General features: G+C 45.2%; 1 protein-coding gene across 2 annotated transcripts in view; it reads left to right on the top strand.

Moving 5' to 3' along the window:
* The window catches only part of ATP2A2 (ATPase sarcoplasmic/endoplasmic reticulum Ca2+ transporting 2), a 96,924-nt gene that overhangs the window by 65,345 nt on the left and 15,907 nt on the right, over nt 1–15,672 (top strand). For both annotated transcript variants that reach the window (XM_075012701.1, XM_075012700.1), the window contains exons 9-15: nt 1,189–1,277; nt 4,267–4,369; nt 4,998–5,129; nt 5,222–5,344; nt 5,550–5,768; nt 6,977–7,312; nt 8,308–8,528. In XM_075012701.1, the coding sequence (XP_074868802.1) occupies nt 1,189–1,277; nt 4,267–4,369; nt 4,998–5,129; nt 5,222–5,344; nt 5,550–5,768; nt 6,977–7,312; nt 8,308–8,528 (1,223 nt within the window). The remainder of the gene's footprint in view (nt 1–1,188; nt 1,278–4,266; nt 4,370–4,997; nt 5,130–5,221; nt 5,345–5,549; nt 5,769–6,976; nt 7,313–8,307; nt 8,529–15,672) is intronic.

The following is a 15,672-nucleotide window of genomic DNA, read 5'->3' as shown; positions in this document are numbered from 1 at the left end:
TTGCCCTTTTGATCAGCTTGCTCCACTGTTTCTACAACTGAGACTAACAATCCTGATTTACATAATAAAGTACAGGTTGAACATCTCTAATCCAGAGCTATCTCATCTGGCAATGTCCATAATGATTTTAGTTAGCCAGACAACCACTTATCCTGGGTGTGGCTAAGTTTTTTGCATGGTCCCATAAAGTTTGTTTCCAGCCACCAGTCCTGGCTCTGTTCTGTGCTGGTGTTTAGAAAGCACTTAGGGGCAAATTACAGCTAAGACCCCAGTTAGCTGTGAGAGTGTTGATGAGGTGTTAGACAATGGCAGATTCTCTTGATCACCGCTGGTCAGGTCCCAAGAATGGGTGAGGGGTGGAATAGCTCAGTGCTTAGCGTATTGGCCTTGTAAACTCAGGGTTGTGAGATCAAACCTTGGGGGCGCTTTCCAGGGTATGCAGCAGGTTAGATTTTGAAAAAAAAAAACAAAACAAAAAAAAAAAACTGTGCAGGATGGTAGGTTCTGCTGTGAGTGCAGCAGACTGGGCTCAATGATCTCTCAAGGTCCCTTCCAGCTCTATGAGATCTGCATATCTCCATGTTACAACTGGACAAGAGAGGTTTAACCTGTAGTGTTACATGCACATATGGCTAAATATTTAGAGTAAATAAAATTATGTAGTCTAGGATGAATTCCAGAATAGGAATCCTTCTTGCCTATTCCTTAGCTTTTTGTGAACTGATTGCTCCTTCTTAAATTTTGTTTTGTGTATATACACTTGAATCTCTTTATCCAGCAACCTTGGGAAACAGTATGCTGGATTAAAAAAAAAAAAAAAAGCCAGGCTGGGAGGCTGCTGCAGAGCCTGAGCATGTGGTGGTGGAGACAGTATGGTTAGGATGGCATGAGGGCATGGTTGGTTCTTTACTCCCAGAGAACATAGCTCTGCACTTCCCACCACTGTGGGAGCAGTGTGGAAAAGCCTCAGGGAAGCATTTCACTGTGCTGCCATTGCAGGGGAGCAGCAGCACACAGAGCTGCTTCGTCCTCTGTCTGCCAGGCTCCATACCAGGGGAGTTCCTGAATTAGACACACAGAAGTAAAGAGGTTCAGGCGTATAACATAACATAATCAGGCTGATTTTAGTCCATTCAACTTCAGTGTGTGATAGAAATTTAATATTTTAAAACACTTTATTTCTTACAGATATTTATCCTGGAAAGAGTAGAAGGAGACAGCTGTTCCCTGAATGAATTTACTGTAACAGGGTCAACATATGCTCCCATGGGAGAAGTGTAAGTATTTATCTCACATTAAATGTCTGTCTGTCAGATTATTCCTTGGTTGTACATGTACAGACTGATAGGCAGCTCAGTAATTAAAGTATCTGATAACATTTTGTTTACCAAAGTTTGTCAGACATTGTGTATAATAAATTTGAGGTTAGAGAGAACCTGTTTTGGCCTAGAATATAGTTTACTGAAAAGAAGTTAAATTCTGCAAAGCATAAACATAAGAAAACACCCGTAAAAGACACCTTTCTGTCATTGTTCATTTGATAACTAGTCTTCCAAAAATGATGAGTTAGGGCTGTAAAAAGCTTTGCACTTTTAGGTTTTTGGAAAGGTTTTAATTTAAATGTGATATATACTCATGTGCTGGCAGTACCCCTCTGGCATATATGTTGAACAAACCAAAGGATAAACCTGCACAAATCAACCATCAAGAAAGGGAAAACTTTAACCTCCCTGGACATTCAGTAAAGGATTTAAAAGTAGCCATTCTTCTACAAAAAACTGAATTGAAGGTCACTTGCAAAGTCAATACTAGACATGAAGGCCTCAGTGAGGATCTTAATTGGTAACACACTATGGCTACGTCTACACTAGCCCCAAACTTCGAAATGGCCACGGAAATGGCCATTTCAAAGTTTACTAATGAAGCGCTGAAATGCATATTCAGCGCTTCATTAGCATGCGGGCGGCCGCGGCGCTTCGAAATTGGCGCGGCTCGTCCTGATGGGGCTCCTTTTCGAAAGGACCCCACCTACTTCGAAGGCCCCTTATTCCCATGAGCAGATGGGAATAAGGGGACTTCGAAGTAGGCGAGCTCCTTTCGAAAAGGAGCCCCGTCAGGGCAAGCCACGTCAATTTCGAAGTGCCGCGGCCGCCCGCATGCTAATGAAGCGCTGAATATGCATTTCAGCGCTTCATTAGTAAACTTTGAAATGGCCATTTTGCGTGGCCATTTCGAAGTTTGGGGCTAGTGTAGACACGGCCTATAGAGGCAACTTTCCCTAGATGGATCTTCACAGCTCCCTATCGGTTGTATTGAATGGCTGCAGTCATCCTGACTGATCACCATGATATACAATGGGTAATATCTTTTTTGCAATAATTTTTACATATAGACCTGCCTTTTTTATTTCATCTCCTTTCCATCTGATGACGCGTCTTTTACCCTAAAAGCTTATGCCCTAATACAGGGGTGAGCAAACTTTATTTTTGGCCCCACTTTTTGTCTTTGCAATTAGCAGAGCCCTCCAACCTGTTGGGAAGCAAGTGCCAGTCTCCTGGAGGTGGCGCATTGCATGCCTTTTGTAGCTACAGGGGCTGGAGGGGAGGGGGTGGGGGTTATGACCCCCAAATTAAGTTCTGATTATATCTTCCAGGCTCTTTTTAAGCAGGCTTGGCTCCCAGGTTTATCACTTGGCAATGTCTCATTTCAAACTTTGTAAACAGCCAGAGAATACTGCAAGTCAGCAGGTACTACAGGATCTGCCCTGCTGTTTCCATCGCTTAGAACTGACTCCTGCTCTGCAAAAACAAATTGAGTTGGAAGGAGTTAAAAACCACCTAATGATAAAAGAAAAGGAAACTGGGCACCATGCCTGCAGAAAGGGGAAGTGGCTGTGCTGGGAAGGCATGTTGAATGGATCCAGCATGCTTGCTGCTTTTCAGTTCATTTTCTGGCTCCTGCCCCTTTAAGAAGCCTGGGGACTTGACTGTTCCAATCTAAGCTGGTTGGTGCAAGCCAGTCCGCTGGGAAGCTTTGAGGATTGCTTGCTGTTACCTATCTCTCTGCCTCCCCAACCTGAATTTCAGGGGAGGAGCAGCACTAGTGGGAGACTAATCCCAAACTTGTTCCTTTTCAAAAGCTCCGGAAAAAAGAGCAGCAGGTTTGGGGAAAACAGCTCCCAGCTCTGGATTTATAAACACAGCAGCAGACAGAGTGGCAGAGCAGTATGCTCTTCCTCCAGCAATTGGACCTGGGAATATTTTTTTTGTTTTTCTTTTTCCTCCTCCTCTCTTGCCAAATTTTCTCTCTCACCCGCCCCCATTTTTTTTTTTTTTTAACTTGATGGCTTGGAAAATTTGAAAGAAGATTCAGTGGCCCAAAGCAGGTGGTGGGAGAGAAGGGTCTTCTGCAAACTTACTTTCTCTAGAACAAGGAGAGAGCAGGGAGGAGGAATAAATCTTTGGAGGGGGGCAGCTTGACTGGAGGCTGGTTAAAGAGCAGAGGAGCTGGCTTAATATGCTAGCAGCGTGTACAAGAAGTGACATGGCAAAGAGGGAGAAGAAGCATAGGGAGGGTGGGGAGGGATGGTGGTACTGCACCACTGTTTAGGTGTTTCATGCCTCCCCACTTTTTGCACTCCTACCCTAATGAATCCATTAGTCTCTAGGATGCCACAGGACTCCTTGTTTTTTACCAATACCAGTCCGTGTAGAGCATTAGCATAAATTGATACTCAATGTCAGGCCTTATAAATAAGATACAGTTGTCATTGCATATTTTGTTTACACAGCATCTTTGAAAGCGATCAGGTAGTCTACTATGCTTGTGCCTTTCATAGTTCTACAGTATGTCGTCTTGCCATAAAAATTTTTAGATAGTTGAATCCCCAGGTCCTTTGGGCAAATTGATGATCTTCTTTGGCTTTGTTTGAAGTGGATTTCCTCGTTCAGTCCACTGAGAATTTTTTGTTTGTTTGGGAGTGGGATGGTTTATAAAACATTTGAATCAATAACTGACTTCACTTTTTGGATATAAATTATTTTTAAAGAAAATAATTGTAAAAACAAAATTTTCCAGGACATTTAAAATAACAATTCATATGTAAGTCTAGAATTGGACTTTTTTAAATAAAAAGCTAAGGAAACTTTACCATTTAGGGAGATGGAAAGAGACACTTACGACAGTTTAATGTACGTGAAATGTAAGCAGTTAGTTAACTGGCTCAGTAACTTTCACTCCAATTCTTCATTTTTTATGTTTGGACAGGCATAAAGATGACAAGCTTGTTAAATGTCATCAGTATGATGGCCTTGTAGAACTGGCAACAATCTGTGCACTTTGTAATGATTCTTCTTTGGATTACAATGAAGTAAGTCAGTCTTTTTTATGGAAACCACAATGAACTTAAAATTAGATGGGGAAAGATAAATGTCTGTTCTCAAGTTTGGGAGTTGGTTCACATTTCTGAACAAGCCCTCTGGGTGTAAGACTCTGTTTCCCACACAAACAGCAATAAAGCACAGTGCTATATCTGCTATTCTTTTGTTGAGGGAAATTTTGTAGTCCCCTAAGAACCGGTTAATGCCACTCATTAATTAGTTGGAAGGGACATTGTTGAGGTACTTGAGTCCAAAGAGTAAGACTAATTTGGAACTCAGACCTCTTGCTTAACAACGTAGCATGAATTGCTGCTAGGCTTTCCTGCTAGTCCCAAATCTGTCTTGAAATGATAGATAAAAGATATAAATTAGGAAAATAGCAAAAATTTTCTTTTAAAATGAGGAAAAAAGATGGGTGGAATCTGACATTTGGAGAAACTCATTTCTTTGTACATTTTTCATTATGAACTACAGCAAAATCTGCTAAGTACGGTTTCCATTTGTAGTATCACTTGAACTTTCACTATGGTGACCTGCCAAAGGTCATGGTTTCTATAGCAGCAAAAGTAACTTTTTTTTGTTTTGTTTTGTTTTTGTTTGTTTGTAAATCACTTGAAGGCTAAGGGAGTGTATGAAAAGGTTGGAGAAGCTACAGAGACTGCACTCACCTGCTTGGTTGAGAAGATGAATGTATTTGACACTGAATTAAAGGGGCTCTCCCGAATTGAACGTGCAAATGCTTGCAACTCGGTCAGTACTTAGAGAATACTGTAAATAGTAGGTGTTTTTAGTTGTTTGTTACAACCTGAATGCAATGTTACTATTTAATGTTTCCTTCATAGGTCATAAAACAACTCATGAAGAAAGAGTTCACCCTGGAATTCTCAAGAGACAGAAAATCTATGTCTGTCTATTGTACTCCAAATAAACCAAGCCGGACATCCATGAGCAAGATGTTTGTTAAGGCAAGTTCAGAATATGAGAAGTGTAGTTTTGAAATGGCTACAAAGCAACATGACTCTTGAAGTTGTGCCGAGATTAATTGCAGATAAATCATGAGCATATATATATGCCAAATGTTCTCTGTTTTGGGAATGGAGTGTCTTATCTTGTGTTAAATGCTTCTGTGATGGAGAGAAGCTTTCCTCATTTCTTGTTTTGCTCCTTTAGGGTGCTCCTGAAGGTGTACTTGATAGGTGTACACATGTTCGTGTTGGAAGCACCAAAGTACCATTAACATCAGGAATTAAGCAGAGGATCATGGCTGTCATTCGAGAGTGGGGTACTGGTAGAGACACGTTGCGTTGCTTGGCTCTAGCAACGCATGACAATCCACCAAGAAAAGAAGAAATGAACCTTGAGGACTCTGCAAACTTTGTTAATTATGAGGTTAGTTTAGTAAAAGGCCTGTTCCACCTTTTGTTTCAACAGCTCTTCTGTAAGAGTGGTAACTCTTTTATTAAGAATGAGTTTATCTATTTATTTTTAGAAAACAAAACAGTAAAGGGCAGTGAGTTTAACAAGCTGGGAGTCTCTTAAATCATATATAAAACACTTTAGAAACTTTTCTGAATTAATAGGTGTGGTCTGGCTCAGCAGTGGCAAATTATACTTGCTATGCTAGGGTCCACAATTAGTAGCATCCCTTGAATTCTTTCATGTTCCCCACCTGCATTACTCCTCCAGCAGGGCTTGGACTAAATGTTAATATGTCTTTTAATTTTATTTATTTGTCCTTCTAGCAGCTCATCTATACAAGGACACTTGATTATAAGTTTTTAGTAAGGTGCCATTCAGACTGGTCCTTCACAGATAATGCTAATGTTATATGCACAATACATTTCTCTAAATGCCTGTTCTCTCGGATACTCAATTGATTAGACTATTTAAATTTCACTTCTGGAAAAAGTAATTTGTTAAAATAGCACTGAGGAAATTCTGTGTGTAATGTGCTTCATTTACTTTTAATACCAGGCCTCCTCCCGTCCCCATTATCCATAATGTAATCTTTCCATGCCTCGCTGGGGGCAGAGTAGGGCTGAGCAATAGTCACTTCCTTCCCCATTATGGGGGCTGGCTTAGGCCCTGCCACACCTCCAAATGTTCCTGTATGCCCAAGCCAAGGAGACATCCTCTACCAGTGTTTAAGATCTCATTTGTTCAGATTAGAAGTGTTTCCCAATAGCTTGTCCTGCAAACTCACTTTGAAATCTCAGGGTCACGCTGAATTCTTTCCCTTTTTTTGGATTTCCATTAGTAAAGATTTTTCTCTCAGTTATCTGAAGAACTCCATTATATTTCCATACATGTAAATGTTAATCTTGGTAAGTATGGTGTGCTGATCCTGGTCCTTTCAGTTTTGGAAAAAAAACTGAGGGAAGGAGGTTTGGTGGGGGTTGGCATACAAGTGTATAGATGCTTAACTTCTAAATACAATTTGTTTTTGATTTTGTGGGATAAAAAAAGTGCTCTTTTTCTTGTGAACTAATGTTTAAGCCACTTTGACTTGTAGGGAAAAAAAGATGTATACTGTCATACCAAAGGAATAAAATATCTCCTAATATTTTATGTTAAATCTCAATGGTCTCTTGTTTTAGACCAGTTTGACCTTCATTGGCTGTGTGGGTATGCTGGACCCCCCAAGAACTGAAGTAGCCTCATCCATAAAATTATGTAAGAAAGCTGGCATTCGTGTTATTATGATTACTGGTGACAATAAGGGCACGGCAGTAGCCATCTGTCGTCGTATTGGTATCTTTGGAGAAGATGAGGATGTTTCTTCAAAAGCCTTTACTGGACGTGAGTTTGATGAACTTTCCCCAGCTGTCCAGAGAGATGCTTGCCTACATGCTCGTTGCTTTGCCCGTGTAGAGCCTTCTCATAAGTCTAAGATTGTTGAGTTCCTCCAGTCTTTCGATGAGATCACAGCTATGGTAAGTAATTAGAAGCTCGCATGGCTTGTAAGAGAGACTTTACTTTCTGAAACAAATTTATAGCTCATCAAACACCTGAATCTGATAAAATTCAGTTACTTTTTTAAAAAACCGTAAAGGGATTCCTCCCTTGTATTTTTTTTCCTAAAACAACAGGTAAATGATCACAGCTATTGGTTCATGGAAAACATTTTAGCCTGAAAACTTGGAATTTTCACCCAATTAGTGATAACTGTCATCAATCACACTTTCAGTTTTTTTTAGGAATATGTTCAGTATTGCGTTGCTCAGAAAACTACTTCAGTTATCTCGACACAGTTCAGCATAAGGAGTACCTTACTGGTTCACAGCAAAACCTTGACAAAATATGGTATTTGTGATCTGGTAGAACTGGGATTTTTTTTTCTTCCTGTCCCCCAAGCATCTGAGCATGTCTCTGATCACTTGGGGCTGTGTAAAATCAAAGGCACTGCCATCTCCTGAGGGCAGAAACTTGTTATCTTCAGCCTCATCAAAGTAACAGGTAGAAAATTAGAAAACCAGCTGTCTTTCGGTTTAGGCACTTTCTACACTAAGCCTATGGCCTGAAGAACTAAGATAGCTGACCTCTGAGACAATGTTAGACAAGGAAGGAATATTTGTGTAATGGTTCCCTTGATAGTGGATGTTTGGGTGGAGTAAATGGAGAGGTTTCCCTTGAACCTGATTTTCTTGCATTTCTGCAATCAATGGCATAGCTAGTTACGTTGCACGTGTCTCGTTAATGTCCACATAAGAGGCATAACCAGAAAAAGGAATTGGAAATGGACTGTTGCTACTCAGATCATCTTCTGTAGTTGTCAATTCAAGTTTAAACTTCCTGTCCTTCTTCACCTTAAAGCTCCATCCCAATTCTGCATCTCCTTGCACACTTAAGATTTTTGCCTCCTGTGTAAAATCCTCCTCCAGTCCCTATATACAAATACTGATGTTTTCTGTTAAACTTTGTATTTTAGACTGGTGATGGTGTGAATGATGCCCCTGCACTGAAGAAAGCAGAAATTGGGATTGCTATGGGGTCAGGTACTGCAGTAGCTAAAACTGCTTCTGAAATGGTGTTAGCTGATGACAACTTCTCAACAATTGTAGCTGCTGTGGAAGAAGGGCGTGCAATCTACAACAACATGAAGCAGTTCATCCGTTATCTTATCTCTTCAAATGTTGGAGAAGTTGTCTGGTAAGTCTAAGTGGTTCCATTTTCATTTTGCATATCTATAATGGAAGTTGGTCAGTTTCAACTTCTAATATTGCCAGATGCTATTTGGGGAACAGACTTATTAGAAACAATAACTGTGTTTAAAACAAATCAGGGAATTAATTATATAGTCCACTATGTTATGAGAAAAATTTTTCAGAGAAACTTCTATTCAAAGGTTATATACATATACTTGAACTGATCTTGAGCTGAAAGTAGCAGACAGACTTGTTGAAAGTCTTTAGGGAAAGATAAAAAGGGTTAAAAACAAGGGCGATACCATTGTAGCAGTCTGCTACAAACCATCTATCCAGGAAAAAGAGGTGGATGAGGTTTTCTTTATAACAACACCGTCCAAAGCACAGAGCTTGGCAGTTGAAGTCCCCCATCAGCACCACCCACACATCTGTTGGGGAAAATAACAAGTCAGGTTACAGATTATACAAAAAGTTCTTGGACTGTATTGGAGACATCTCTTATTTAAGAAGGTGGAGAAAGCTACTAGGCTATACTAGATTTAATTTTGACAAATAGGAACTGTTTGAGAATTTTGAAAGTGGAAGGTGCCTTGGCTGAAAGGGATCATGAAATGATAGTTTGTGATTTCTAAGGAATGGTAGGAGGGACAACAGCAAAATAAAAAGTATGGATTTCAAGAAGGCATACTTTAGCAAACTTGGAGTTGGTAGATAAGGTCCCATGGGAAGCAAGTGCAAGAGGAAAGACAATTGGCAGTTTTTCAAAGAGACGTTATTAAGGGCATGAGCAAACTATTCTGCTATGCAGGAAAAATTGGAAGTAAGACAAGAAGACCTGGCTTAACTAGGAGATCTTCAATTATATAAAAAAATCAAGAGCCCTACAAACGGGAATCTGGGTCAAATTACAAAGGATTAATATGAACAAATAACACAAGTATGTAGGAACAAAATTAGAAAGGTCAAGGCATAAAAGAGATCAAACTAGCTAGAGAGACATAAAGGGAAATAAGAAAACATTCTACCAGTACACTAGAAGCAAGAGGAAGACCAAGAACAAGGTAGGCCTATTACTCAATGAAAGGGGGGAAAAACAAACAGAAAATGTGGAAATGGCAGGGGTGCTTAATGACGGTTGAGGTTTTTCACCAAGAAGGTTGGTGGAGAATACTCAATTAGCTGATTATCGAGATAGCTGAGCCATTAGTGATTATATGTAAGAAGTAATAGAAGATGGGAGAGATTCCAAAAGAGTGGAAAATGACAAATACAGTGCCCGTCTACAGAAGGGAAATAAGAGTGAACCAGGGAATTAAACTAGTCAGCTTAGCCTTTTGTACTTGGAAAGATAAAGGAGCAAATAGTGAGGCAAACAACTTTCAAATATCTAGAGCAGGGATTCCCAAACTTTATATAGCTGGGAGCTGGGGTTTTTTCGGTACCCTTTTTTTGCAGCCCAAAAATGTAAACTTCTTCCTCGAGTGTCCCCGTGGGTGCTCCACGATAGGTGTCGGGCTCACCCCGGTGCCCCAGATCGGATCTTTCCAGCAGTTTCTGCCGGACCGCACATGCGCCGGCGCGTACCGCTCCCCTGCGCACTCCCGGCCACATGCGCGATCCAGTCCCCGCCAGTTCCTTCTTAACCACCATCGGCTGCAGACGGAATCTGCTCAGGCTGCAGCCAGAGTCAGCGTATTTAAAGTTTTTCAGAGTTTGAGTTTCTTTTCAGAGTTCTTAGTTAAATTGTTTGTTTGTTTCTTTATTGCAAAAATATATTGCAAAAAAAAAAAATATATATATATATATATATATATATATATATATATATATATATATATATATATATAAAAATAGAAAGTCTTAGTAATGAGAAGGAGGCGCGGAGGCAACCCGGGGACGTGAAGGCCAGTAGGCCTCCTGCTGCGGCAGGCTGGAGTCCGTGAGAGGGGAACAGGTGCTAAGTACCCTATTAACAGCTCAAAGACTCACCGCAATGTCCTCTTCAGGATTCAAGAAGTGTGAGTCGTGCCACGAAGCTATGCCGGCCTCTGATGGGCACAGTCAATGTATTAGGTGCCTGGGGGAATCACACGTCACCCAGAAATGCTCCTTCTGTGCAAAGCTTACGGCCAGAGCCAGAAAGGATAGAGAAATGTGGCTGAAAATGCTGCTGTTTGATAAGGCCCTCCAGCCAGATGTGCCGGAGAGGCCTCAACTGGAGGGACCCACAGGGCTCCATAAAAGGAAGGCGGTGTCCCTCACCCCCTCGGTGCAGAAACGGAGGAAGCTCTCTCCAGCCCGATCCCTGCCAGCAGTCATGGCGAGTGGGACGGGCGTAGCACACAGTCACAAGCAAGCAGCAGCGCACGTGGCAGAGGCTGAGCCTCCGATTACTAAGCAGCCGGCCCGCGCATTCAGAGCGGCGGCCAGGCAAGCGCCGGAACCGGCGGCACCTCCACAAGCGGCACAGACCCCCGTGGCACCAACGGTGCAGGGCCAACAGGCACGTAGCCTGCAGGCACCGGAGGAGACCACCCGCGCGGCACCGACAGCGGGGCCGAGATCCCCGGCACGGGGAGGGGCGGAGCCAGCCCCACAGGGGAGGAGAAAGGCAGCAGCGAAAACTCGGCACCGCAGCCCTTCTCTGGACAGGGCTGCTCTCAACAAGTCCTCCCCTTATGCTGCGTACACCAACCAGGAGACATGGGTCTCCCCCAGCCTACCCAGAGCCGCCTTCTCTGTTCCTCCAACCAGCGTCACCATGGCTCGGGCCACCCTCGCCTTTTCTGGGATTTGACCCTCTGGAGTACTACCACAAACCAGTTTCACCCTTGTCTCAGTCATCTAGACAGTCTCGCTCCCCCAGACATCGGGGGTATGCACCTCGAGAGTGGTCCAGGTGTCCATCTCAGGAACCATGCCCGTGCTGCCACGGTCGTCCTTATCACGCTGGGCATAGACACCACAGGCGTACACCCAGGGGCAGGTCCCCCTCGACCGCCCAGTACTCCTGCGGGCACTCACGGACGGGGACGGAAACACAGCTGTCTCAAGGGGAGCTGATTTTGGAACCCCGAGATTTTCCCTCACAAGCCTCCAGTGAGAGGGTGTACCACCGGCAGCAGGACCCTGAGAGTTCAAGGGAGGTCTACCCTAGTGGTTCCTCCTTGTCCTCCCCCGACGAGGCTACGGCCCCCGGGGATGTTGCCGCCCCCCCCCCCCGCCCCGGACGACCTCAAACAGTTTCAGGAGCTGTTTAAAAGAGTGGCTTTCACGCAAGGCATCCAAACAGCAGAGGTGCAGGAGAAGCACCACAAGCTCCTCAAAAACCTGAGGCCTCCGGCCTCATCCAAAATCGCTATCCCGCTCGACAAAGCAATCATAGAGTCTGCTACTACCATATGGCAGACTCCGGCTTCCGCTCCACCTCTAAACAAGAGGGCGGATAAGAAATACTTCGTCCCGGCGAAGGGCATGGAGTTCCTGTTTAGTCACCCACAACCAAATTCTCTGGTGGTGGAATCGTCTCAGCAGAGATCAGACTTCCCCAGTACAAAGCGGGGGGAACGGATAGAGATGCCAAGAAGCTAGAGCTATTTGGCAGAAAGGTATACTCCTCCTCCACCCTGCTGCTGAGAGTGGCTAATTATGCAGCACATCTAGCGAACCACAATTTTGACAATTACTCCAGGCTTACTTCTCTCATGGATTCACTTCCAGAAGATAAGAAGCCGGTGCTGAAGGCCATCGTGCAAGAGGGCTATGCAGCTTCAAGGATGGGAGTCCAGATCGCCCTGGACGTAGTGGACACGGCGGCACGCTCAACGGCTACGGCAGTGGTCATGCGCAGGGAATCCTGGCTCCAGACATCGGGTATCCCGGGGGATCTGCAGGCAAAAGTTGTCGATTTCCCTTTCGACACACAGAAGTTGTTTGCAGAGTCAACTGATTCGGTCCTTCATTCCAGTAAAGACTCAAGAGCCACACTCAGAACCTTGGGTATTTATACCCCTCCATGCAGAAAGAAAAAGTATTACCCTCAACAAAGGCGATACCCGTACCAACCTCAGCGTGCTCAGTACCACCGGGGCTACGACCGAGGGCGGCATCAACAGCAACAACAGTATGGAACTCCTAGGCGACATTCCCAACAAAGCCGTGCATCCTCAGGGCAGGCCCAAAGGCAACAAGTTTGACGGACAGGTTGAGGGCTGCACTATTACTACCATTGTGCAATGTCATCCACAATTAATGTTCCATTATCGCCTCCGACCGTTCCACTCACAATGGCAAAAGATCACCACAGACAAGTGGGTACTAGAGATCATAGCCACGGGTTATGTGATCCCCTTTCAGTCGCTCCCACCGCCAAGACCTCCGCCCAGGCCTCATCTCAGGGATGCCTCCCACGAGGCGAAACTCAAGCACGAGGTGGACCACCTGATGCTTATGGGGGCGGTGGAAGGAGTGCCGGAGCGACTCCAGGGGAAAGGATTTTATTCACGATACTTCCTCACAGAGAAGAAAACAGGAGGCTGGAGGCCCATCTTAGATCTTCGAGGCCTCAACCGGTACTTGCGCAAACAACGCTTTCGGATGATCACAGTCGCCTCTATACTCACGGCACTGGACGATGGAGATTGGTTTGCAGCCCTCGACTTACAAGATGCGTGTTTTCATATAACGATCCACCCGGCTCACAGACGTTTTCTCCAGTTTATGGTCGGCAAAGAACATTTTCCAATACAAGGTTCTGCCGTTCGGCCTCTCCTCAGCCCCCAGAGTCTTTACCAAGACCCTGGCAGTGGTGTCAGCCTACCTACACAGACGGGGGGTATTTTTATTCCCATATCTGGACGACTGCCTACTGAAAGGGGCCTCAAAGGCGGAGGTACTACGCATGATACGCGTAACAGCAAACACGTTTTCTTCGCTGGGCCTGGTCATCAACCTTGCGAAGTCAAAGATCGACCCCACACAGGACATAGAGTTCATAGGGGCACGCATAAATTCTATCACAGCAAGGGTTTATCTACCCGACGCTCGTTTTCGTGCCATCGGTTCCCTAGTACAAGTCATTACATGCAGCCCCACAGTGCCAGTTTTAACTTGCTTGCAGCTGCTTGGTCACATGGCAGCGGCAGCGTTCGTAGTACAGAACGCCAGATAGCATATGCGCAACCTACAACATTGGCTAGCGAGCGTTTACAAGCCGGCATCCCATACCGTCCGCAGGGTGGTGTTGCCCACGACAGAGGTGCACAGATCCCTGCAATGGTGGGTAAACCCCAAGAACATGCTAACAGAGGTACCCTTTCACCAACCGCAAATCTCTATTTTTCTCACCACCGACGCCTCCCACATAGGGTGGGGAGCACATATTGGCAAAAAGGTGACGCAAGGACTGTGGTCCCCTACGGAACAGTCACTGCATATAAATATACTGGAGCTCAGAGCGGTGTCCAATGCCTGCAAACACTTTCAAGACCACATACAAGGCAAGGTAGTCGGGATCAATACAGACAATATCTCCACCATGTTTTATATAAATCGACAAGGCGGAGCTCGATCCCGTGCCTTATGTGCGGAAGCAGTCCGGCTGTGGAACTGGTGCATCGCCAACAATATAACGTTGAAAGCCTTGTACTTAACCAGGTGCTCACAACGTGAAGGCAGACCAGCTGAGCAGGCACTTCGCACTCTCACACGAGTGGCAGATCCGCTCCAATCTGCTACGACCGATTTTTCACACATGGGGGTTTCCCCAGATAGACCTGTTTGTCACTCAGCACAACAAGAAGTGCCCCCAATACTGCTCCAGGGCAGGACTGGGGCGGGAGTCCTTGGGGGGACGCATTCGCGATTTCATGGAAGGGCCCACTGCTTTACGCATTCCCCAACACGGTGCTCATCCACAAGGTCCTGCAGAAAGCCAGGAGGGAGAGAGCCCGCATGATCCTAATGGTCCCCACTTGGGATTGACAGCAATGGTTCCCCTTGCTTCTCCACATGTCGGATCGTCCACCGCTTCCCCTTCCGGTAGTGCCGGACCTGCTCACGCAGGCCCAGGGGTCCATAGTGCATCCACACCCCCAAGGCCTGCGCCTACAAGCATGGTTAATCCATGGCTCAGCTCCCTAGAAAGTACATGTACGGAGGGAGTACAACAAGTCCTGGAAAGTAGCCGAAGGATCTCCACCAGGAAGACCTACAAACAGAAATGGACTCGATTCACTGCATGGTGTTCCACCAAGCAGTTAGCTCCCCTTGAAGTGCCTATACCTGTCATACTAGAATACTTACTGGACCTCGAGAGAGGTGGGCTCTCCCTCTCCTCGTTGAAGGTCCATCTCGCCGCTATATCAGCTTTTCAGCATGAAGAGGAAGGGCCCACAGTGTTTGCCCATCCTATTGTTACCAGGTTCCTGAAGGGGCTGGTAAACCTGTACCCCCCTCGGAAACCGCTTCCACCATCGTGGAGCTTGGACCTGGTGCTCAGCGCGCTAAAGGGACCACCTTTTGAACCCTTAGCCACGGTTTCTCTCCGTCTCCTTACGATAAAGACAACCTTCCCTCTTGCAATCACGTCAGCTCGCAGGGTGGGTGAGCTCACAGCAGTTATGACAATGCCACCCTGCACGGTATTCTCAAAGGAGGCGGTAACCTTATGGCTGCACTCAGCCTTTGTTCTGAAAGTTTCTTCAGAGTTCCATCTTAACGAACCCATAGTTTTACCCTCGTTTTACCCGAAGCCTCACAGCTCCAGCAAGGAGGCACGCCTGCACCTCCTGGACGTGAGGAGGGCGTTGGCCTTCTACGTAGACAGAACTAAGTCCTTCCGGAAAACGGACAGACTCTTAGTCTCTCTCACTCCCAGGTCAAAAGGAGAGGGTCTCTCTTCACAGAGAATCTCAAAGCATATTGTGTCCTGCATAAAGATGTGCTATGAACTTCGAAAGACTCCTTTACTGGCCCCACCTAGGGCTCACTCCACCCGGGCGGTGGCGGCATCAACAGCCTTTTTCAAGGGCATCGTGCTAAAAGACATCTGCAGAGCGGCGACCTGGTCATCCTATAACACCTTCGCCAAGCATTATGCCCTACACAGGGTATTCCAAGAGGATACCCGCCTCTCGACAGCGGTCCTT

This window comes from Carettochelys insculpta, chromosome 18 (assembly GCF_033958435.1).
Source record: "Carettochelys insculpta isolate YL-2023 chromosome 18, ASM3395843v1, whole genome shotgun sequence".
Classification (NCBI taxonomy): Eukaryota; Metazoa; Chordata; order Testudines; family Carettochelyidae; genus Carettochelys; species Carettochelys insculpta.
Note: the sequence above shows the minus strand (reverse complement) of the source record. Positions and strands in the feature narration are given on the sequence as shown.